General features: G+C 37.3%; 1 protein-coding gene across 14 annotated transcripts in view; it reads right to left on the bottom strand.

Moving 5' to 3' along the window:
• Positions 1–25,751, bottom strand: part of PARD3 (par-3 family cell polarity regulator) — a 448,147-nt gene that overhangs the window by 147,848 nt on the left and 274,548 nt on the right. For 9 of the 14 annotated variants that reach the window (XM_054058316.1, XM_054058308.1, XM_054058305.1 and 6 more), the window contains 4 exons: positions 17,872–18,022; positions 9,313–9,502; positions 4,659–4,810; positions 3,524–3,568 (listed from right to left, as the gene is read on the bottom strand). In XM_054058316.1, the coding sequence (XP_053914291.1) occupies positions 3,524–3,568; positions 4,659–4,810; positions 9,313–9,502; positions 17,872–18,022 (538 nt within the window). The remainder of the gene's footprint in view (positions 1–3,523; positions 3,569–4,658; positions 4,811–9,312; positions 9,503–17,871; positions 18,023–25,751) is intronic. The other 5 variants (XM_054058304.1, XM_054058311.1, XM_054058313.1 and 2 more) reach the window with 3 other exon arrangements.

Consider the following 25,751-nt stretch of genomic DNA (forward strand, 5'->3'; position numbering starts at 1 on the left):
AAGAGGGAAATGTCCTTCTCGAGTAATTTAAGCACTATGATCACAAAGCTATGTATATTTTAATACCTTCACTATCTTCTATGGCCACTTCATAGCAAATCTACTATTTTTAAAATAAATAGCTAAACCTCCCTGTAAATTTGAGTGAGTTCAGAATTTATTACTGTAATTCACCAGCTACGAAGTGAGTTGCTTACCCATAATCTGGTGAGGAACAGCAAACTTTCTTTAAAATTGATTCTGTTTAAAATTTATAGGTCATATCAAAACCTTGTTTTCTAAGTACAAAATGTCAGCATTTTCTTCCAGCCTTTACAGGGCCAGTGGTAATCATCAGAAATGTTATCTGCTCAGAACAAGTTCTACTTCTATTTTGACACCAGAATTTAAAGCAGAAAAAAAAGAAGATAAAAAGATGCATCTACCTAAAGCAGCTTTATATGACTAAGGGATAAAAGGCATTCTTTTATCATTTTTAAAATTTGAAGTTTATCAAAACTTTCCTTTCCAACAATTTTATTATGAAATATCCTTTCAGGTAGATTCATGTCTCCATACATCAGCAATGCTTCTATTCTGTCTGCCACCACGTGCACAGCCTCCCTGCACGCTCCACTTACGCGACCAGCTGAGTGGCTTTGCTCTACACGCCCCACAGCCCTACCCACCTCTCAAGGGCTTTGTAGCATGCTCCAACCACCGCCCCAAACACAGCCCCTGCCCGCACACATGCATCCCCTCTCCCTATGTCCCCAACTGGCCAAACCTTGAGGATAACAGCCAAGCCTTGCCTTTCAGACCATGCAAACCACCTTCTACTCATGCATGACTCTGCTGGCCAGCGTGTGGCATCTGCTCTCACACAGCACAGACAGCCCCCACCACATAACTTCACAGCACATTAGATCACATGAAGCCCACGTGGTGCTCCCTACGCCGAGCCCCTTGTTTCTCCCCTGTACTGTTGCCGTTGAACAACTCATTGTGCCTCTCTCATCTTGTGTTAAGTATTTACACATTGCCACAGATCTGCTTGGCCCATTTGCAAAAGCAAAGAGCATGGTGTCGAAGGATATAAGATGCTTATTTCAGTGTTTCTTCCGTGATTGATTTCCAAGGGTTTATCAGAATATTTTTTCATCAGCACTTTCTTTTAAATTATTTAGAATGACAATTTTGTTTCTTTGTTAAAAGTTGCTACCAGCAACTGCTGCCAAAATCTTCCCCTAATTTGATTAAACCAGTTTTCCAAAGGCACAAAGTCTACTTTCTAAACTCTTCTTTAAAGGACATTGGCAGTGAGTCTACATGCTTATCAACATCTGCTCCACTAGAAATTCTATTTCTAGTTCAATTCATACACCAAAAGAGTAACATTGTGGCTGGGGAGAACAGGGAAGGAATAGAGCAAGCAAGTGCATCAAAATTTTGTTCCCTTCAATAAACAGTTTAGTTAAAAAGTACTGGTAAACATAGATAAATAAACAATTTAAATAAATGTTATTAAATTTTTTCTTTCTTTTTCATTTTCACAATGTGTACATGGAAAAATGATTACCTCGACATATAGCATGCCTGGGACTCACTAAATGACTCATGCTCAATTGCTACTGAATATACATCTAACCCCTAGGATGAACTGTAAACACTGCAAGGATTAGGCACTTCAAATGAACTATAGAAAGAAAAATAATTTAAAATCTATTATAGTAACTAGGGCTGGTGAGTTCTACACTCTTCTTTTCAGCCAGTACTACTAAGTTCAGCTTTCACTGTCAGACAACTGCAAGTTTGGTTTTATTTTTTCTAAAATAAATATATGCTGAAGTTTTCTCGTTTCTAGAGTTCATTAAAACACAGTTCACCACAGATTTGACGCATATTTTTTTTTCTTAGAACCAGATGATTTTTAAGCTAAACTACAGTAAGTAGTTTGTTTAATGACAACATCCATCTTCAGTAACAAGAGATATCCAGTGCTTATATACAAATCTGGTTAAAAGCACAAAACATAAATAAAATAGAAGTACAGTAAAAGGTGGTTTTCTTTTTCTCCAGCCACTAAGCTTTCTGCACACAAAATATGTAACTGCTTAGTCCAGATTGTTATGATCATGCTCTTTCATACTGGTTATCTGACTTTTTTTAAATTTAATTCAGGTGTTACACACAGAGAAAAACTACACTCAATTAATAACACACTCCACAGAGACCACCAAAAATCCTAAGCATTTTTAAAACCTAGAGCACCACACTTTACTAAACCACATAGGTTTTACACCATTCTAATCTCTTTCCATTCAAACAGGTAGGCCGCCAAGAAAATGAAAAATAATTACAATAATTTTGAGCTTGATGGGTAATTTCGTTTTAAGCGAATAATGTTCAGGGCTGAAGGTGGTACCTAAGAACTGTTCTTACTAAAATCTTCAATACAATTCATCCATTCATACTCTGATGGCTTTAGCCCTTCAAAACATTCATACATTTTCATTTTGTGTACTTACTCTCAATTTGTAAGCTGCAAGTCTGTGGCCATATTCTGCAACATTTTAAGAGCTAGAAGTTTTAGGCATTTAAATAAAAATTATAATTTTATCACTTGATTACTTACAGCTTTTCAGTATTCCTACCCATGTTGTAAAGTGTGGTTAGGTTAAACAGAGATACAGTTGTCAAATATTAATTGTCAATTCTGTATGGAATCCCTACTCCCCAGATCCTGATAAAATAAGTAATATTTTTGGGTTAAAAAGGTGAATTCTTCCTAATTAGAGCTAAGTAATGTTATAGTGACCCCTGAATCTAGCCCAATTAAAATAGCATCCCAAAGGTCAAAAGTTAACTTATATTAATAGATCATAAGGGTTCATAATTGCAGTTGGTGCATTATTTTAATTACTAATAAAAATATGCTCTGAAAGCTATTTCTCATTATCATTGTGTGAAATGTTACAATCAGTGCTATGTGGAAAAGATTCTGTTTACATATTCTTTTGTTCTGTTATGACACTAGGGTTTCAGCTCCAAAGGAAAATCAGCTTGTACTAATAATCTTCGACTCAACTCACAACAAGTATCTGATGCCCACTTAAGGCAAAGGTAGCAGTTTTCAAATTAAATTAATTATTTCCAAGTTGTGTGAGCACTGCAATACCCAAACATTCCGCTCTTGCACATCAACTCTCTGTACATTAGATTCTGAATCTGGGAGAAGATTTTCTGAGATTGTTTTGAAAGGACAAAAATCCAAACAACTGTGAATACTTAGGAGTTCAAAGTGTAGGAAGAGGTGTCTCCTCATAGTCACATGTATGACCTGGTTGAATTATCCTACCCTAGATACTTATCTCGGCAGAGAATTTTCTTTTTATGTACGACTTGATTATTCAAAACAATAGAAAGCAGCCATGCAAGTACTGGAATATTCATGTTTTCATGCAATTTGACTGGCAGTTCTGTAATTGTGGTAAGCTGCTTTGACCAAGGTTTCTATAGCAACAGCCTTACTGTCAATTCTTACCTGTTTTCTGGTCATCCATTGTACTGAGCTTAGTCTCGTCAGCTACTGTTAAAAGGTAAATGTATAATGGTTAGCCCAGTTAGTGCCCATGCCCCACATGCATCCAACATTCCTTCTGTTTTGCATATTTTTTTTTTTTCAAGTTAGGGGACCTTAGCAATGTCATACTTCATGCAAATAAACTGCAACAGTAAGCAAACATTCTGGGTAGAAATGGCAGCAAACTAGTAACCTTCATGCAATGTCAGTCATTTTCACATCACAGGCAGGTACAATATGTTATTTACACGTTAGCACATCACAACTAGTCAAGACAAGTCATGACCACCAACCTTACTGTCTCATGAGGAAGTTGGTGAATTAAGGATTGAAGTTAAGATATTCACAATTATTGTAAAGGTATGAATCATTTTCATTATTCTGAGTAGGGAACTCCGTGTGTTTAAACAATTAAAACTCTGTGTTTAATGTTACTAGAGTCTGCACTTCAGAATCTAAATTCAATGGCAGAAAAATAGATTGGCTGGTTAGTGACTATTTATTCTCACTTGTTTTATCAGTTAAGATTATTATAGTCTACTGCCTGTCTTAGCCACTGATACTTTACAGGGCTTCTGATATAAATACTAAAACTTGGGTCTCAACCACATGTCAGACTAGCCCCACGTTCTAATTCTGAATGAACTCTTAAAAAAAATACTCCTATCTTCAATATCTTATTCAAAATCCATCTACAAAATGAAAGACTATGAAGGACCTTTTAGGCTAATTGCATTATAATCATGAACTGAGAATAATCCTGTCTACTCACAACTACAGCATGGTACAGTTCTACGCTGTTATTCTATGTGGATTGGTAAATGCACTTTTTACCTCCATTTTAATAAATACTTTCAATGTTTATGTATGACCACATCTACAGAGAGCTACAGTATTTAAATGTATGGACATTTACAAGTGGAATAAACAATACACAGGCCATTTGGCCATTCACCTTAAGAATAATTTACTTCCCACCAGTAGATACTGTGTGCAGCAGTACTGCATGTAAACAGTGTGTTTGGAATTACAAAATCTATATACTTACAACATGAAAATCGGGTTCAAATAAAACAATTGAAAAAATATCACTCACTACCTAGATCCATGCTTTTGGATTTTCGTGTTTTAACGAACTCCAACTGACTGGCATCTGAAAATTGCTTTGTGCGTTTTTCTGACATGCTCTGGCGTCCAAAACCCTCTCGCTGGAAGGCAAGTACTGGATCAACATCTGGACTAAGAGTGCTGTAAGAAGGGAAAAAAATTATGCAAACACTTATCAAGATCACACAACCTTTCACTCTGCAGAGAAAAGCATTAATTTACCACATGACTTCTACCAACAATTAAGTGCACATTTTTAAATAAACCAGTGCAAGTAGACAGTTGCATACATGATGGATTTTTTTACTGCGTTAAGCAATTCTAGTTAAAAAGCATCAAGAATTTCACTTATGAGCTTTAATGAAAGATATACGTATCTGGGCCACTATATGTATACTATCAGAATGTACAACCCTAACACCGGAATAATTTGAGGGAGAATGAGACACAAATATATTCTGTTGATAGCAAATTATCAGATTTTATCTTCATCACAAAATGTTTTCAGTAAAGGAGAGAACCTGTTCCACTTGAAGCCCATAGAGCTTTAAACTTCTTCATTTAAAGCCTTTGCATCAAAATTTCTCTCTGTATGTCAAATAGCTTGCAAATTTTTTATAGCATCTCCTGGTTTTAACCTGGCTATGGCAGACAAACATATTTTTACTCATTACTTGTCCACAGAGCAAGCATTCGCCACAATCAGAAACAGGGGTAACTGGACCGAGTTTCAGTCTCTCCTGCGGGTTTCTTGCATAACCTCAGCTGAGTGAGTCAGGCTATTATCTATCTTATAGGAAACAGATCTCTCCAAATCCATCCTTTGATTCTTGCTGTACTTCAAGATAAAAAAGCTGAGATCACTAAATAAACTATAAGCCATCCAAAATATTGTATACATGTAAGTTACTGTTCAGTAACATGTTTTGAAAGAGTTATTTTCTACTTTAGGGGCTAAGTACAATGCACATCTCATACCTAGTGAGTAACAGGTAGTGAACTTCTGCAGAAACCAATTTATACTTTTAAATTCTGTAACATGCACATATTTATGCATGCCATGTACTAGACTTTATAGAAGTATCTCTGATCAAGGAACACCTGGGTATTATGCACAACAGCAAAGACAGTCAAGGAAAAGTGTCCAAAGGCATCAAGTACAATAAAGGATGAAAATCACTATCCGCGTTACCAGGCAGTCTAGAAGAAATTCAGTCTAGTAGTGGTAGATTTACAAATAATAAGATATGTGCATGTGACAACCATATAATACTTAAGTGAGAACAGGATCAGAGCTTATATGAATAAAGTCAATGTCAAGTGCCTTTTGACTTTAATGTTTCTGGCTCAGGCTCATAATGTTTTACATTTAATTACTGCAACTATTTCAGAGATGTCTGCACAATTTCATAACGTTTTGAAGCATATGCTTGAAAGCACTGATAAATCAGAGCCTGAACACAAAAATAACTTTTCAGTCCTCACATTCATTCCCACAAAATAGGGAAAAAATGATCTCCATATGATAGAAAGATAAAACAGACGAGACTTCTAGCATTTACGGCAGCACAACACGTAGCTGAACAAGAACCACCTAAATCTAAAAACGTCCTCCAACTAACACATCTGAACTTACAGCATTTCAACACCTTTCATAATCAGATCATGAATGGCTTTTCCAAGGCCACACAGGAGTTTCTAGCTCACTGCTAGCCAGCCCTGTCTCTGAAGGACAGAAAAATGTCGTTTCAACCAAGTGAGAATTTTCTCTAGAAACATCAGGTAACACAGCTAACTTAGTTAAAGATGATCAGCTTCATCTCAACAAACAAAATCTATCCTGTGCCACTTTCTTCAGAAAGGGTTAATTTCTAACTGTTTTGGCTGTATGCTCCTTTATTCATACGGGCTTGCTCAATCCATAGATATATATGCAGCTTCGAATAAAGCTAAATATCATTTTCATGTAAATACAGCACACTCATATATATTCAACTTGAAGTCCTGAGAACGGACTAAAACTCCAAAGTTAAATAAAACTCAAAAAGGGCACCACAGGTCTCGAGAGAGCAGTGAGGTCTGGAAACAGCGTCAGCATCCAGGAATTCTGCAGACTGGATCCCAGCAGTTCCATTGACACCACCTTTCGGGGCTTTCTCTCTGCCTCCCTTATCTGCCCTTATCACAACTACCTTCCACGTACTTCCCCTAATTACATGTTTGCATAGTACCCTGCATAATAAGAGTGCTACTTAGCACCAAAAATTATCCACTTTCTGACACCAAGACATCTCATACCTTTTTACAATACAAGTATCTGAGCCCTACATAGAGTCATCAGTTTTCATGTCCTGGTTTCTTTCTATTGCTTATGATACTCAAGGGTGCTTTAGTAATTAAGGAAGGAGCAGATCACAGGAGTTTGAATGTGTGTACGTTGCCTAGAAGTATTCAAAAAGCCCCCATGAAGATTCACAACTGAAAAAGCCAATGAGCACATAGGAGGAACTAATGCCCTTAAAAATGCTTCATTTGAATATTTTTCAACTACATTAATAAAAGACAGAAGGTGAGTTTTGTGCAAGTCATTAAACAATGCCAAATCCAATTTACTTTATTCTAGCACACTTAACAAATAAGATTTCTGGAATGACAGCTGATCCTTAAAAGAATGTAACCGTCTTCTGACCCTCAATGTTATTAAAATTCCACTTATTAATCCTGTCTTATTGCCCCTTTGTTTTCATAACATTTTCATCAAGGATTAGGGAGATATTGTGAGGCTGGAAAAGCTTGCATTTTCTTCTGTGATTCAGAACAGCTGCCATTCTTGTTTGGATAACCCTTCATCCATATTCTTAGTTTTGCCCTTTATGCCTTCCAGCAAAATCATACAATGCACCTTCGTTTTACAAGTCTTCCTTCATCCATTAGTAGCAGGAAATTAATGCAACAATCTAATTCTACTGCTATTTACTTTTTCACTGATAGAACACATTAGATAGTAAGGTGCTGCACCAATCTCCTCTTTTAAGTGCAATTGTATCTGACGACCTTTACAATTTCTCATACACATTTAAAGGTTTTAACCATGATCAATTCCACAATATCTAATCCCTGTTTTCTTTACTGTTATTTTAATTTTCAAAGAAGTACATGAATAGCAAGACACATTGTAAATGTATCTTGTAAATGTAAAAGCGTCTACAGGTTTCAAATAGGCTCTTACTTCATGCTGATTTTGTTCATAATCAGCTAAAAAATTCCCTCAGCAATAAGCTATTATGTGCAACCTCGACTACTGCTTTATTTAAATGTCTCCGATTTTCAGCTCTAAAAGCTTTTATAAAAGATAGATGGACTTTTCAAGGCCCCAAATTACAGGTATAACTTGTCCAAGAAAAGAGTTGCAACATTAAAAAAAATGCAAACAAAGATGAAAAAAATTACCTTTTTAAACAATCATTAAAACAGTGCTTAAAATATAGAACTCAATTCCTGGACAGGTGCATATCAGCTGGCAGGTGCTACTGCTGCTTTATTACTGCTGACACATTCATAACAGGCTCAAGAGACAAGAAAAACACGAAAAGTCATATACTTCACACCATTTGTGGTAATTATCCAGCTTCAAGAAGTGGCAGTGTGCAGGGGTGGGCTTTTATTTTGCTATTACTATAGATAATTACAGGACTTGTGAATTAAATCTTAGATCTGTATTAATTGTACTAACTAAGCAATAAACAGTATTTCTTTGCCAAAAAACTAAGTAAGTGAATAATGGAGCTCAATGCATTTTTCATTAAGTCTTAAACTAGACTAGTATAAAAGTAACTAGGGAGTCAACCTAAGATTCACAGAAATTACTTCTACTAAAGATTAAATGTATAAAGCGACTTTCTATGATTTTAAATCTGGAAATATTACTTTCTGTATTTTTAAATGTACAGCTGTTACAGTACATGGCCTTTGTGTGATAATTACAAATCATAAAATTATATGGAAGGTATTTCTTCATGCATAATAAAGACACTTTAAACAGTTCTTGTTGCACAAGCATTAACACCAAGGCAAAACAAAGAGCTGCTCTGACCTCTAAGTAGATTTAAAATTACTGTGCATTATTAGGAAAATCAAGAAAAGTATACAGAAGTATTGATAGGCCCCTAGATATATGCTGGAATATAAAAAGAAAATATTTGTTTTGTAAACTTAGAAATATTTACAGTGAGGTAATTAACCCAAAATTTCCAGTTGGAATTACTCTTTCATCTTTGATGAACTCAAGTGTTTAAATTTTACAAATTCTTTTTTCAAAAAAGTTATCTCAGTTGGCAACTGAATTAATATTAAAAGATCAAATTAACAAAGCTACATCCTGATTTGGTCTCAATAACAATTAGTAACGTTTCCACAAATGTGCTTTAACAGAGCACAAACCTGCAAGCAGAAGTAGAAAGTCTAACAAATTATCTGTACAGACTTCCTTCCTGAAACAGGAACAACTATCGGCTTGGAAACAGTGAAATCTAAATGTGATTGGGGTGGAAAAAAATGATTAATATTAGCAGTAGCCAAAAATTAAACTAAAGGAAAAGACGCAACTGCATCTCATTTTCCCTTCCACTAAACCATGCTCTTACCAGTCTGTTGACTCATTAATTGCAGCTTTAGCCCATCCACCAGCATCAACAGTGCCAAACCCAACATCATCGTGGGAACTGGATGACGACTGGTCAGAGAGATGAGGAGGGAGAACCGACAGTCTGTCATCTTCAATAATGACAGTGTCATCTTGGGGCATGTTCACCGTTGGAGACAGCTGATATTTACCTGAACAATAAAAGGGAGAAAACACCCAAAAACTAAATAATGGCAGAGTGCCTTGAATACTACATAATCACAGCTGATAAAATGTTTTGCCAATCTGCAATGCTACTCATAAGAGTGACACAACACAGAAAATAAAATTAACTATATTTCACTCTATACACATCTTCCTGTGCAGAGGTCTGAAAAGTAATATACACCAGCCATATCTGTGGCCTACTGCAAGAAGATCACAGAGTCATAGAAGCGCTGAGGTTGGAAAGGACCTCTCACCTGGTCCAAGTCCCTCCCGATCAAGCTGGGACGCCTTCACCCAGCTGCCCAGCAAACTGACCAAATGGCTTTGGAGTATTTCTACTCCACTACCTTCCCAGGCAACCTCTGCCAGTGCTGCCACCCTTAGACTTACAAAGTGTTTTATGATGTTCAGAGGGAACCTCCTGTGTTTCCACCTGTGCCCATTTTCTCAGATCACTAGGAACCACTGGAAAGCACCAGTCCCAGAAGACAGTATCTTCTTTTGCACCAAATTGTTTGGTAGAAACAACAGATGAGTTCAACAGGAAATAACAAAGCTCATAATTTCTCCTGATCAATCTTGCCCTCAGGAAACCTGAAACTTGTTTCACGACTATTGGGAACTTGGAACCCTTTAATAATGCCTCCACAAAGGTAAGAATTGTGAAAGGTGATGACAAGTCAGGGCTAAAGCTAAATGATTCCATATTTTCATTCCCTCCTTAAAAAAAAAAAAAAAACAAAACTGGAGGCACACATGCAAAATTCTGAAAAAAAAAACCCCTAATTCTATTACCATCAGAATCAAATAAGTTTTAACACTGTTGTTAAAATGCTGAGACATACTAAAGACTCAACATTACACTTTATTCACTAGCAGATTTCATTGGGTTAATTTGTGAGAGCAGCACTTAAAAGAGGATATTTAGAGGATTCTTACAAACCAGTAAAACATTGTTTCAGAAGACAGTTTTAATGTGCATATAAATATTATAAACCCACTACCACTGCTGCTTTTATAAGGATAAATATATACACATAATTATATCTTCTAGCAATCATTTTAAGTATGACAATTCCCAAACTGCTTCATAAAAAGCAAGAGCAACTTTTAAACCTATAGAAATCTTTATGCTACCAAAACAGACTAAAAAGCTGTAAAGAATGTCAGAAAGAATATTTTCATTTCAAAGCTTTGTAACATAACTATAACATAACTATGCACTAAATTGAATAAATCTGTTTTTCAGGATACATGCATGAGATACAGAATTGGGAGGATGGGGTTTATATAGTAGTATTTGGAAATACAGAATTATCTATATAATTATAATATTATTATTATTAACAGTGGAAATATAGAACTATCACTATTTAAAACTTTAACTTGGAATGAAGAGAGGTTATTTCTGTGTCTAGAAACACTAAGATAAAACTTGCTTTAAGGAAAATAAAGATTTGCAAATCTGGATGAAAATTATTCAGTTATCTGAAGTAATGTCTAATTATTAAGTGTGATTCTTTCGATTAGCTGCATGGAATTTTTTATTTGACAGAATATCTTTAAAAACAGTTTTTTCCTCCTGGATATTGATGCTCAACTCTAAAATATTTGTCATTTTAAAAGTTTGGTCCTCAATCAGTACATTATTTCCAATGAATGATCGTGACATCACATGAATTTCTTTTCCTAGAAATGTATTATCTCACTAGAATAATTAATAATATAGTCACATCTTGTAGGAAGAAAAGCACTAGCTTAATCAACCATTCATCTGTCAACAAACTTTAAATTATTCTAAAACTATGATGCACTGCAGTAATAATATAGTAATAACATAGTAAATTTTTATTTCCATAACATAAATTGCTGCCATGAACACATAAAATAGTTTCAAACTTTATTTTTCCTACAGCTACAGAAAAATTGTGTAGAATTAGGAAAAAAAGAATTTTTTTCTCTTTTCTGGAAAGTGACCATCACTACCCTTGCATGGAATTATTAAAAACGAAGCAAACTAAATTTGGTTGAGAGCTGGCTAAAATCATCACTGCACTAGATAATACATTTTGTAGAGCTTTTCAGAGGGGGCAAGGCTGACTTCAAAAGAGACCATTGAAGAAGGCTGAAGAAGTGGCTGGAAGAAAAAGGCACTGTATGGTGAATATCTCATCACTGTCAAACAGAAATTAACGTGTTTAGTTTGCATAACAGCTGATTCTTTGCCTAGCAAATCTTTTTTGATGGACAGTTTAACGTTTAGCCTGGTAACGTACTTCTTTCTAAACCCACAAGACTGTTAACTCTGTAGTTAACAACTTCTCCAAAGAATTGATTGAGAAAAGGTATAACCTTATGGCATTCAGCAGACTGAACTTCCCATTTAAGGGCCTGCAGTAATTCAGTAACATTTTAAATTATTCACTACCTTTCTTTATGTCTGACAAGGGTGAAGACTGACATTTTAATAGTTGCTTTGAAATTAAGGAGAAAACCCATCTGACATGCCTATGCTTCTCACTGCAGACGGAGCTAAAAACAGGTGAAAGGCTTCACTGTCCACAGACTGTTAGACAGACCTCAGCAATGGACTCAATACGTCTTTTGTAGAGAACTCAGCTGAAGTGGAGAGAAAATACCCATGGAGAAAGCAACTCTGCAAATGGTGTGAGAAACATTATAGGAGAACATCAAAGAAACTTCAAACCTAGTAATCATCAGTATATTTGACTGATCTACAAATCTGAGACGTTGCTCAGGCTGTCTACGAACCTCTCCAAGACAATAATTTTCCTTTGGGCTAGAAGTGCTATGAAATCTGGACTCTGAATACGCTTCAAGTTCAGTTTTGCAGATATTAAACCACCTGCATCAAGGCAATCTGAAATACTATTTAGTATTTTGGACAGTGTAACAAGGAAGGGCAAACATTCTCCCTTTCAAGTGTGTCTCATCTCAGGACAATGAGTCTCGAGTTCTTGAACAAGTTAACAATCTAAACAAGCATAGCCTGAGGACCACAGCAAAGGATGGAGAAAGAAAGGTTCCCATCTGTCTGTGCAGAAATAGAAGTCTCAGAGCTCCAGTACCAAATGGCTCCTCTCCAGGCCTATGAGGGCTTTCAGCTTAGAAGAAAAACTATTATTAACAGCAACACCTCAAATCTGTAATAGTATAGACCTACAACAGAACAGAAAATAATCTGGACCTGCATTAAACCACCAACATAAAGTGCTTCAAAACAACGCTGAGCATACACCATGCTCAAATAAACAGGCTTACTCATGAAGAATCCAACTACTCTAGGTCCTTTTAAATCTTTAATATCCCTGAAGTTTGATTAATCTACTTGCTGCTGTAAGTTAGCTCCCATACCATACTGCACTCTCATGGTACTGTATTTGGCTTGGGTTTTTGCTTTTGCTATTGCTTTCTCTTGAAAGGAAAGTCTAAGAAATCTGTTGAACACCCTTACAATACCATCAAACTCAAGTATTACTTTATGAGTGCTCTCACAAAGCATTTTGATATTGTGGGATTCTATTCTGGTTTGAGCTAAGGCAGAACCAATTCTCTAACTTGTCAGCTAAGATTCTGCTACACAACTTCAGTTTCTGAAAGTTACTAATACATTTTTCAGACAATGTCTGCCTCTAGAAATGATAGCCTAATGTTTATCATCAAGGTAATGGGGCACTGGCAAGTAGAAAGCCCATTGTTTATACTTATTCCCATTTCCTATGTAAATCAAGACTGTCCTAGAGTTGGTAGAATGCCATAAGCCAAAAGGCAAAAAAGAGTCACACCTGCCAGGAGAGTGGACAGAACAGTTACCAAAAACTGACCAGAGTGTTCCATCCCATATAGTCATATTAGTATAAAGCTTAGGGATCATGAGGGCCAAGCCCTCTTCTTCAATGGCCAACATGTGGTGAGGACCTCATCTGTCTGCCTGCCTGCCTCTGATTCGGAGAGATGCATTTCTGAATCCAGTTCCTGAGACTCCCATCTGTCACTGAGTCCAGTCTGGGACTAAGCCAGGAAAGATCCAGACCAATGGTACACTTCAAAATTCTTCCACAAGTAGAGGGCCTTTCTTGCTCTGACATGACAAGTGAGTCCTAATTTACCTGAACAAGAAATCAACAACAGCTACTCTGTGATGAATACCAAAGTATTAACCAAAGTAATAAATAGAATAATAACTAATAGAAATAAAAATAAAAGAAAATAGTGTTGATTATAACAATAATAGTGATGAGACTTCCTAAAGGAGGATACCGAGAATTGTGCAATCAAGAAACTAGAATTTCTCCAGATATTTATTTATTTATTTATTTTTCACTAACAGCATATTTGTCCCCAGCAATATACTGAATTTTGGCAAAAATTTCCCATACGTACTTGTATCATCTAATTTTCCAAGCTAAATAGAGGTGGGATTGGGAATACATGTGCGGGGAGTGTCTAAACACAAAAAAGTCTTCCACTATATCCAGGCTTTGGATCCCAAGAGAGTGCTCAGATCTGTCAAGTACTATTGTAGCAGACCACCATGGTTCTGATGAGATTCCTGGCTAGGAAACGTCATTCTGCTTGTAAAGGGTTATTTTAATTTCACTGACACATACACTCTACATCACTAGCTAATTTTCTCAGTAGTGTTTCCTCCAAAACTATCTTTAAGATAGCAACTATTTAGTAGAGAACAAAGTATTTCCTGTATGTAGTACCTATCAATTTTACAAAGTTCTAGGGAACCTTTCAGGATGAAAAGTAGTTTCATTGCAAGCTATTGGTTATTCTCTGTAACCCCTGATAAATAACTCCGGTTAGTCACCATTAGCAACAAACCCCATCGTGTTCATAAAAAAAAATATCAGCAACTAGAAGAACGAGATGAAAGAGGAGTTGGTACTAAGCTTGTTTCTTGAATAATTTATAGAGACAGCAGATACGTATTTGTGTATTGCAAACTCAGGAGCATAATGGATGATACACAAAATGTCTTATCAGAAGAAATCTGAATTTTTAACCATAGAGCCACGCAAACCAGCATAACACAGTTGTTATTTGAATGTCCTAGCAACATGCAACTTCAAAAATATTAAAAATAAACAAACACTACAGCCATCTCTTACTAGAGAAGACCCAATCTGTATAAATAAAAAAACGCCACATGAAAACAAAAATATCATTCCCTGAATATAGATGGTATTATCTCCTCTCCATCAGAAATTTGCAGTAAAATATTACCAAGTGAAAAATCATAAAAAAAAACTGTAACAGCAATAATAATCTAAAAAAGCAGATCAACATAAGAATTGTCCAAAACATTCAAAGATTCATGTAGTCTTTGTGGAGTAAGCAAACATTATTTTATACAATTCAAATGATGTTCTAAAATTGACATTTTATTCTCATTCTCACAGCAAGGCTCTGACAACCAGTTCGCGCTGTCAGTTATGGACTGAAAGAGTAAGGAAATTATCTTAAATACCTGAAAATTACATGAGATATATGTAAAAGAAACAAAACTCTCTTAAAAGTTTTGTTCTGACTTTAAGCAATGACCAAAAAGAGCAGGCATTTTCCACACCCTTAAAAGTCTAACTTAGGAAGGGAGAAAACTCAAAATCCATCAGTTTTATCCAATAGCAAAAGAAGCAGAAAGATCTACTCCTTCACAAACAAAACTGAACTGTGACCTCCTAACTACAAGGCACTGAAAGCACTAAAGTTCACATAGTTAAATCCATTGAGGGGTAAATAAAAAGACATCAGGCAATTAAGAGAGCCCGTAAGTCAGAGGGCTTCTCTATACGGGGAGAGCACTCAAAGGAATCAGCACAGCATAAAGCACTCCTTTCAGCTTGTTTTCATGGTCAGGACCAGCATGGGGAGGCACAGACCTCCCATCTTTCTTACCAGACTATTCCTAGGACTAATCCTTGCTTTAGGCCCATTTTCAAGAGGGGAAAAGTCTGGAAGAGTCTGTAACATCACATACACATTCCAGGAAAATAAAAGTAGTTTTGAGTTTTTCTCATTATCACGCTAATAGGACAGGCAGCCCACTGCATTATAAATAATTCAGTCTTACAGACTTCAGCTACTCTGACAAAAGCATCCGTACATATCTCTGCCAACAGGTAGCAGTACTTCTTTGTTGTAGGGCACTGCAAGAAAGCACGCATGCAATAATATCACAAAAGATTGTAAACAATGCATTATTAACTTCCTGGTATCTGCTCCATTCAGAAAAATAGCATACCAGAAAAAACTTACTGCTAACCTAAAAACTGGGTTTAACATGCCAGCTCCATGAAGCTACCATGACTGCAGAACAGAATGACCCAGTCTGGACAAGACGGGTTTTCAGTTACACTTGACTAGATCACATTTACTATGAGGTTCAGGCATAATTTGATTTTCCATGTGCTTTCAACTAAAGCATCAATTGATTTAAGTCACAATCAAACAACTTTCCACATAGTTCCTGGTTTCTGAGAACAATACAAAAACCCCCAATGATCCAGAAGAAAACAAAACACCAACTTCAGGTTATAAAACATTTACAAATATAGGATGAATTTTTTTTTTCCCTACGTCTGCATTGCAGAGGTATTCAAAAGCATTTGATTTTAAGAGCTTTGGAAAGATTTTTGGTCTTTTGTTGAAAATCAGCTATTGGCTACAGCTAAAGGGATGATCCCAGACTGATTAAGCAGTAGTTCGATTTGGCATGGCAAGTCCTGTGTTCCTTTGATGTGGAAGTAAACTGCAATTGCAATGCTGACACACATGCACACAGGCTCTCTCAGGGTTTCTTTTCCCATCACTGGACAAGGTGCTTAAGCGATAACTCGTTAACGCTTATATGAGCTCTACATCTAAATCCTCTGTAACACTGGTGGAAAAAGCAGAAGGCAGAGCTTTGTAAGCGTTTTATCTAAAGCCCCGACACCACAACAAGTAGTCTCTTCTACAGAAGAGTAGTGCTAAAGACTTCAAATGATTTTATCAGTCCTTAAATTTTTCAATAAATATCTAGTTCTTCAAAATTGTTCTCTTTAGAGCATACGACTTTGAGTGAAAACGTTCCATGATTTCTTGATTCTGAAGTTTATAATTTTTCTTCTGAGTTGCATGAAATGTAATGTGATAGGACAGAATACAATTTATTCCTAATTACTGTTGTCCAAATGAACAAAAAAAAAGATAAAAGCCTTAACTGATAAAGTATCTTAAATAGCAAATTTGTGGATTTTCATAGAGTTTAACAACAGCATTACTCAACTACCAAAAAAAAAGCAAACCTGAAAATACAAAAATTAACAAAAAGCAAAAACAAACACAAAAAACACGACAACACCCAAATAGATTGAAATATATGTAGAAACAATTGGCTAAGAAAAGCCTATTTTGTGGATTTGAATTTTCTAAGGTGAAGATAAATCACCAGGAATTAAAAACTAAGTACAGCCTTGCTCCATATCAACTTTATTGAAGCATCTTCTAATACAGTCTCTGTGTGTCAAGCACACTTAAAGTCCCAGGTTTAATGGCTATATCTTATGTTTAAAACTCGCAAGTCAAGCAGGCAACTGTCGCATCTTCTGTCAGGTATTATTTAATCAAGCTGATTTTGTGTTTAAATTTGAAAATCTTTTCAAACTAATCCCGTTCCAGTCAGTAAATCCTACCGCTCCTGTGGCAAGGCAAGTCTTCATCGCCTATCTCTGTACACTGGAAGCTGAACTGACGCAGAGCAACTGCTAACAACCTCATTATCCACAGGGGCTATGCAGATGGTGTGGCCCAGAATCTACACAAGGGATGCTTAAAATTAGTTATGAGGTTTTAAAATAGGTGTCCTGCAAAGCAAAAATTGAAACAGATTGATGAAATGCCCTAAGCATTAATGGATGCAAGTTTGCCTTATTTATTTTTGTACTTTAGTACAACTGAAACAGAGAAGAAGAAATGTTGAAATCAATTATAAATTGCCATAATTCACTAACTTTCATGCAAATGAAGACTCTACATGGAGATTAGACCAACCAATAACCTATTGTCCTAGGTCAGATACTGAAAAACCATGTTCGATGCTCCCATTATTTATTGTATTAACCTGCTATGGTATACAAAATTCACTTTATAATTTCATTTACTGACTTTCTTTCTCATATTAACTATCCAGAACTTGCCTTAAACAATTTTAAGTCATGTTTTAAGTTGGTCAGTGCAACCTCTCTGTTCCTTGCTTTCCACATAGTACATTAAACACCCTTCAATGAATCACAGAGAGGAATAAAATCACGCCCTGATTAGCAGAGATGATTTGACTCACCCATTATCCTACTCAGTGCCACGTTCCTTGTGGGCGACTCATTGAGACCCTCAATCCCGCCGTAGAGGGAGTGGGAAATCCTTCGCTCCCGGTCATCCAGCAGAGTCTCAATGGGCAGCTCGGGCCCTGAGGGGCTTCCAGGTGACTCCAGCTACACAAGAGAGATGAAAATTAGCGCCCAGGGTCCATTTAGCAGCATGGGGGAATTGTAACAACTTGCCTAAGGCCTAGACCTGTCTGGGCACCAAATGAGCTAGAACTTCTCACCCTGGACAAATATAATTTGCAATGACAGCTCTGCTTAATGACCAACTTTCTAAGCCACTTTACACTGCACCTCCCATGGTGACCTGTCTAATTTCAAATCCTTCAGGAGAAAAGCGGTGAAAGAAAACATCGCATTTTGGTGTCTCTTTGCTGGATAATTTCTTAAACAGACAGTTTGGGCGTTTTTTTCAACATATAGGGCAGACAGCTGGGCCATCATTCCCACACTGACAGCTTGTCAGAATAAGGCTCCTGTCAGGAGCACGGAGCACGAACTCCATTTGGAATTGGGCTGCTGGCACTTTTTTGAAGTGTCGCAATTTGCTTTCAAATATAATCATCATGAGAATCCCCAGGAAACTCCACCACGCATATTAGTAACCAATACGTAAATGCTCAAACATTTTGTAGTTAGCAGGGAAAGGGAAAAAAAGAAGTCAGGCTTCACGTTAGATTTTATTTTATTTTATTTTATTTTTTTCTACCCAAGATGAATTCTGTGCTCTGCCTTTCCTGGTCACAGTATATGGAAACTTCACATGCTTCATTCAGTCTAGAAGCTTCCCTGATCCCTGGCACTTCTGCAGCATTCAGGCAGAGTCACCCAATCAAGAACTGGCGAGACCAGAGGTGCCCCTGACCCCAGCCCTCACCCTCTGGAGCTGCTAGTCCCTGACCACGACGACTCCAGGCATTCCTTCCCAGGGCATTATGAGGCAGACAAAGCAAGTGCTGGAAAAAGCAATGGAGACAGGCTCCTTGGCCATGTGCACAGGGGATAAAAGTGCACACACAGCCAGCTCCCTGCTCCAGCTGCCTTCCATTAGAAGGCTCCTCTTGAGCAACGTCCCAGTTCAGCCTTCATTAGCAGAGGCTGGGCATTCCTTTGTTTTCCTACATACGCTCCTCAGATTTTTCAAAAGGAGAGGAAAAATGTCAACTTTTCCTCAGTGAGCCCCAGAGAATCAGAGCTCAGTGGAAAGCAGCGCTTGTGCAAGGCAAAGAAAGAAAAGAACAGGATATTATCTAGCTGCTTTTAGCCACCACTAGGCACAGGCAGCTCCCCTGCCACTGCCAACAGAGCCCTTGGGACCGAGCAGAACGCGTGCTCAGGCACCTGACAGTCAGCTCAGATGCCAAATTTGTCAGCACCCAGCCACTCACCATGGGGACAGACCCCCCACTGTCACCCAGCCCTGGCACCATCCAGCCTTCCTGCCCTTAAAGTTCTCTGGCACCCTGCTGGCACTCAGTAAATCTACCAAAGGAGCTTCACTGAAACCATTAAACCAATACACCTCAACATAACAAACTGAATCCTTCTTTTTAAAATAAATAAACAAATATTATAAAATAGAAGCTTTTTGCAGAGTAATCATGTGAACTCACACAGGAAAGCATTAGCTGTTCTCACCAACGCACCTCTTCATATTGAAGTGTATCATTAAATCTCAAGAACAATATCTTTACACAAATCTTACAGCATATATTTTATATGTGTTAAAATAAAGCAGGGACCAGATACTGCTAGATAGTGATCACACTGCAAACTCTTTGAGGCCACTGGGAAGCAGGAACGCTTATTCCACAGTACATCTCTAAATGAGCATGAGAGGAGTAGTTCATAGTTTCAGGAATTACAATAACAAGCAACATGTTTGTTCGTTGTTTTTTCTTTGAACAGCTGCCCATTATTAATCACTTCACCCGCAATTCCCAGATGACTAAGAAATGTAGAAAGATTTTTTTAAATCTGCTTCAAGGGCTACAAAGCATCCAGCTGCAGTCTCCGCAGCAGTGGCTTTGAAGTCAGTCCGATGGACTAACAACTTCTGACATTTAGGTGCTGGCATAATGCCCAGTGCATAGAAGGGTGGAGGTTTGCAAAATGCCGTATTACAACGTCGAGGAGACCATGACTGGGAGGTCGTAGAGTCTGTAGAAATTATTATTTCTGTTCAAAGCCATCATGTGTTTAATATAAATGAGATATTTAATGAAGTTTCAAATTGTAGACTTATCTCTCCCAGTTTGATAAGCACTGTGGAGATTTACTGCATCGGAGGGTCAACACAATTACAATTGGAGGCACGTCAAGCTGCAGGAGAATAATAAACTTGCAGTGCAAGTGAATTAGACTCAATAAGGTCTAAATTGTGAAATGAGGATTTGTTTTATTAGTTTTTTTAAATTGCAGATTACAACTGACAGCTTTACTGAAAAGTAAATTAAACAATATTTGTAGTCTCTGTTATAAAGGAATCTAAGGCATTAAATTCACAAAGAATAGAAAAGTTAAATTCTGAAACACTAAGGAAAAAAAAAGCATAGCAACACTGAGAGCTTAAACTTGCACTATAGAGGCATTAAATGATAAACTAACCTTTGTTTCACTGCCTTTAAAAAAGGTGTGAAAATACCAAAGTGCTTTGGGATTCATTCTCCCAGTGCTATATCGATGACTTTATGTAACAAGTGTCCAGCTTTTAGTGAGACATATCACACAGTCCTCCTTCATGTGACAACCCATCAACTTTCAAACTCATTTGCAGGAAGGTCTCCAGAGATTTTCAGAAAGATACTAACAGGAAGAAAGCTCTGAATCAAAGAAATAGAAATTCTCTCCTGGCTATGCAGTAAAGAACAGGGTAAATAAAAGGAAGAGCAGGAGTACTGTGCTTAGATGGCTGTGTTTTGTGAAGTGAATCACGTATTTTATCATTTTCATGGGGAAAACTTTTTCCATTTCTAATTAGCATGTCAAAAGATGGGTTTAAACAAAGGCATCAACAGCCAACTACACAAATATTTTACAAAAGATACAATGTGTTTATAAAACAGCAAAAACTAGACAAGAATTACACAATTGCCTTTCACAAAAAAAAATAAAAGTGTAAGCTTGCATAAGAGAAAATACATTGAATTTGGAAACTGTGCTGTTGGCAAGACAAAGAAACCAACAGTCCAAAGCAAGATAGCAGTTCACATAAAGACCTGCTTTTTGATGTATTTCTAATAAAAGGCTCGAATTACACATTCCAATTCCTTCCCTTAGCGGTTGTCAGTGCTATCTGGTATAATTTAATGTGATTAACTGATAAAGACTAGGTAATATAAACGAAGATGTACAAATTCCTGACCTTCATTAAAGGCCTGGCTAGGAAAGCAAGCTAGACAGCAACTGATCCCTATAATTTCTATCAATAACTGCCCTTAGTGGGAACATATCTTGGAGTGATAGTTCAGAAACATGGAGCAGCTGAGGTTGGATGGCACTTCTGGAAGTTATCTAGTCCAACTTCTTACTCAAAGCAGGCTCAGCATAAACAGGTTGCCCAGTGCCTTGTCCAGTTGGATTCTGAATACCTCCAAGAATGAAGACTCCACAACCTCTCTTGGCAACCTGTGCCAGTTGTTGACCATCATCTCAGAAGAAAACTTTTTTCTTATGTTTAGAGATTTCTTGAATTTCAGCTTGTGCCCATTGACTCTTGTCCTGCCAGTAGGCACCCCTCAGAAGGGTCTGGATCTGCCTTCTTTACTCCCCTCCTCAGGTATTTATAGACACTGGTAAGATCCCTCTGAGCCTTCTCTTCTCCAGGATGAAAAGAGAGTTCCCTCTCTGGGTCCTAGCACTGATGTATAATAAATTTTCATAGAAGTACAATAAAACCTTGCATGCTGCAGATTGTCTGTAGCTCCCTTTCTCTTAAAATAAAAATAGAAACAAAAAAATTTCTTCCTTTTCTTAAATAAAAAGGTCCCTACCCTGGCCCTTTGTCATTCAGATAAGAACCAGCTGTTTGCTAAAGCACTGTCTGTACTAACTAGCCCAGCTGCTGCTTATCTAGATGATAAAAGGACAACTAATGCGGTCCTTTTTACTTAAACACCACCATCCCTCTTATCTGAAGTTATGCACATAAATCTGAAAAAAGTTTATGCATAAGCATATTGCCAAAATATTCAAAGAATAAACAAACTTTTTCTAAAAAAAAAAAAAAAAAAAAAAAAAAAGAAACAATAATCAGACCTCTTTTTTCCTTTCAAAAAGTAAATTATCCAAAAACTGGCATGCAAGCATTATAGATTTTAAAGAAGCCAGTACACAAATTTACCACATATTGCAGGGTACTGAAGCTCTTTCTGTCACACAGAATTACTCTCCAGGCTTTTTCCTTTGTTATCTCTGCACTGTGACCAAGATGTCCCAAATGCTTCAGCTTCCTTTCTCAACAGAGATACTTTCACAATACTACTACCAATATTATATATGTTTTTCTTTGCTACCACCCAAGTTGGGAATCCTGCTTTAGAGACAGGCTTAGTAAGACGCAAAAATATAATAACGAGAAAAAGGGTCAGTTTGGGTTTACATGCAGCAATCATGCACCAGTAAATGTAAAATTAGTACAGTGTTTCTAAAAAATACTGCATTCTTTTCCTGATAAATTAAAAAAGCAATCAGGACACAAAAAATGCTTTCAGAATAGTGGGAGGGAACTCATATAAGCTTTGTAAAACGTAGTTAGATGAGAAGCTGGTTGAAGTGCAGAACAGAAGACACTATGATGCTACAAAATACAAAACCATGTGCAAGCTTTCAGAACAACTAACTATTAATAATATTCTTGGGATGTTTGCTACATGAAGTTTGCCTAAGTACACTGGAAATCTTGCACCAAAAAGACCACCAGAGGCCCCAAATCAGACTATTAATTAGCACTGTATTAGAAACTCATGTAGGACATGTCATAGTTAAAAAGAAACGTAAAATTACAGCCAAAAAAAATTAGGTAAGGAAGAATTCAAACAGTATCCTTCAGAGGATGCTCAGACTGGAGGTAAAAAGTTTACTAAAGACATCAGACTTGAGAAGGTACACAGGGAATCAGCTGAACCACTTGGTGGCAAGAGTGAAAGGGACACTGAGGGACAAGTCTGCATCAAAATATCTCTATTTCTTCGCCTCAGCCTTTGTTGCTGAAGATATTGGGGAGATTTCCATACCTGACCCCATTCTTCGTAGCAAATAAGGAGAAGACTGAGATCAGCCAGAAGAAAACATAGGAGCATTAGACCAAATTAATAGGTGAGAAGTTAACATATCACCCAGGCTGGATGGCATTCGGAAGGAACTCGGCTGAGGAATTGCATAACTGCTGGCCAAAATGTTCAATATACTGTTACTGATGCGCATGGTGCCAGAGGACTGGTGGTTTGCCTGTATATTTAGAGGGCATCTTGGGTATTACAGACCAGGTGTCTGACCTCCTGCTGGATAAAATGGTGGCATCTACAATAAAGAGTAAGATCACTGAGAATGCCAAACCTGGTTCCATTGAGAAGACAGACATCCATGTGGGAATCCTGCCTTGCTGGTGTGCTAGAGCAGCACAAAGTGCTAGTAAGTTCCACAAGCTCTCAGGCAATGAATTGGACATGACATATTTGCATTTTCAAAAAGCCTTTACCAAGGCTTCACATCAAAGACCTTAAAGAAGCTAACTTTTCCTGGGACTGGACTAAGTTTTCATTTTCTGGATTGAAATCTGGCTAAAGGACTGGAAACAAAGGTCAGTCTTCAGAGTGGAGAAGAGTCAGCTATAAGTTCTCCCAGGAATTAGGGCTGGGAACAGCTTAGAGTCAGGAGCAGCTTTATCAATGACTTAGAGAGGAGAGTGAACAGTGAAATCCCTGTGTTTGGAGAAGATACTAAAACCTTTTCAACAGTTAAATGAACTTCAGAATGTCATCACAAAACTAATCTAGTGAGAAAAGAAAAAAAAAACCCAACCCTGTCATATCAGTTTCAAAGTAAGTAACCAGGTAATGCACACAGGGAAAAATGATACTGAATCAATCTTTTATACTTCTACACATACCGGAAAAAAAAATTAGATGTTTGCTTGTTTCTGTTCTTTTATAATGAAGCCACTCGTTTGTAAAGTCTCTCTCGCTGATCTGCCTACCAGTCTATTTATTTAAACAGTTGATGAGGTCCTTATATGGTCTGGATTAATGACTGTTTCTCCACTTCATGGTATGCTCAATTTTCAACTCAGCAACTGGAGGAAAGATGAGCAGGCATGCACAAAGAAATTTTGGGATCTGTGAATCATTTGCAAACCTTTGTTTCAGGGAGGTTTGGCAAGACACTACTTCTGTCAAAAAAAAGGGAGACAGACAAGAAAAACCCTTGAAATGTCTCATTTTGAGGAAAACAGTGATGGTCTCTCTCTTAATGGCAGACAAGTGCTGCCTGCGTGTGACACGAACAGAGTGCAGCTGAGCAGTCTGTGCCTCTAAGCAGTCCAGGTTGCAGGACTGAAAAAGGGTGGATTCTTAAAGTAACAATTACCTTCATTTTCTTGAATCAGCACATACTGCTGCCAGCTGCACAGATCTGCCTGACAGTCGTGCCTAAACGCTGTGTATGCATTATGGCCACAAAGCAGCTGTTTGCCCATACAGGTTAATCATAATAATAGCACTAATTATCAGAACACTGTGCAAGGAACCCCATTGTTTCTCCTTAAATCTTGGGCTCCTTGGTAACTACAAAAACATCAACCCTGTATTAAAGATGCAAAAAGCTAATGGCTACATCTTCTGAAAATCAGGGTGTTAAATACTGGCTGTATATGAATATCAAGGCACCGCTGTTGTTATTCTCTCCATTTTTGCCCCTGTCCACACAACTTTGGAAATGCACCTTCTAGTCTCTCTGTGCTTACAAAGGAGAGTTACAGAATTCATATACAATGCTGATCACAGAGAGAAAGGCAGAAAGTTCAAAACATAGATTTGAACAGCATATTTAACTGTTGAAAGAGCGGGAAGCAACCTTACATATATCCAAATCCTAAACCAAATGTTTTTGTTACACTAATCTAACAGCATCCATCAGATATGGATTTTTGTCTGGAGTGGCTGAGATACTAAACAAAGCTTTGCAAGGTTTGCAATAGTGCAGCTTACTGAATTAACTGTATTACCATACTCTGTGTGGACGTAATGCAAACGGGAGACAAACTCAGACACACCGTTTTGGCTTGAAATTCATTCATAACTACCACTCATTGTGTGTTTATATCAATATTTACTACAAGATAAATCACTTCAAAACCTGCATAGATTATACTCTGTCTCCTGGTGAGTCAATGAAAATTCTTTCTACAGGCTACTCTTCAGTTTGGTTAAACCACAACAGCATAAAAATGCTTTCTACCTCCTGGGAAGTTTGTGGTGTCTTTTGAGTTCACAGTTATGCAAGAGCTGATGATGTAAATGATCTCCTCACTACCCCTCCAAAGACAAAAGAACACTCTTACAGTGTTTTTGTATATTTTCACTGTTACAGTAATTGCTTTGGAAGCTTAGTCCACAATCAGAGAATAATGCTGTCATAAAAAAGAGCATCAGAGGTCACTTCACGAAGTTTTGAAAGAGTTCATGCTCAAGTTAAGCAGGATTTGACTTCTGAAGCCTAAGAAAGTTTTCTGACAAAAAAACAGCTGCTCTGTAGCAGACAGGAGGCAACTGTCCCTGCCTCTCTAACCCAGGACAGCAAGGTTTGAGCCATCCTCTTTTCTAGACAGCAAGCAAAATAC

Source organism: Cuculus canorus, chromosome 2, assembly GCF_017976375.1.
Source record: "Cuculus canorus isolate bCucCan1 chromosome 2, bCucCan1.pri, whole genome shotgun sequence".
NCBI classification, from domain to species: domain Eukaryota; kingdom Metazoa; phylum Chordata; class Aves; order Cuculiformes; family Cuculidae; genus Cuculus; species Cuculus canorus.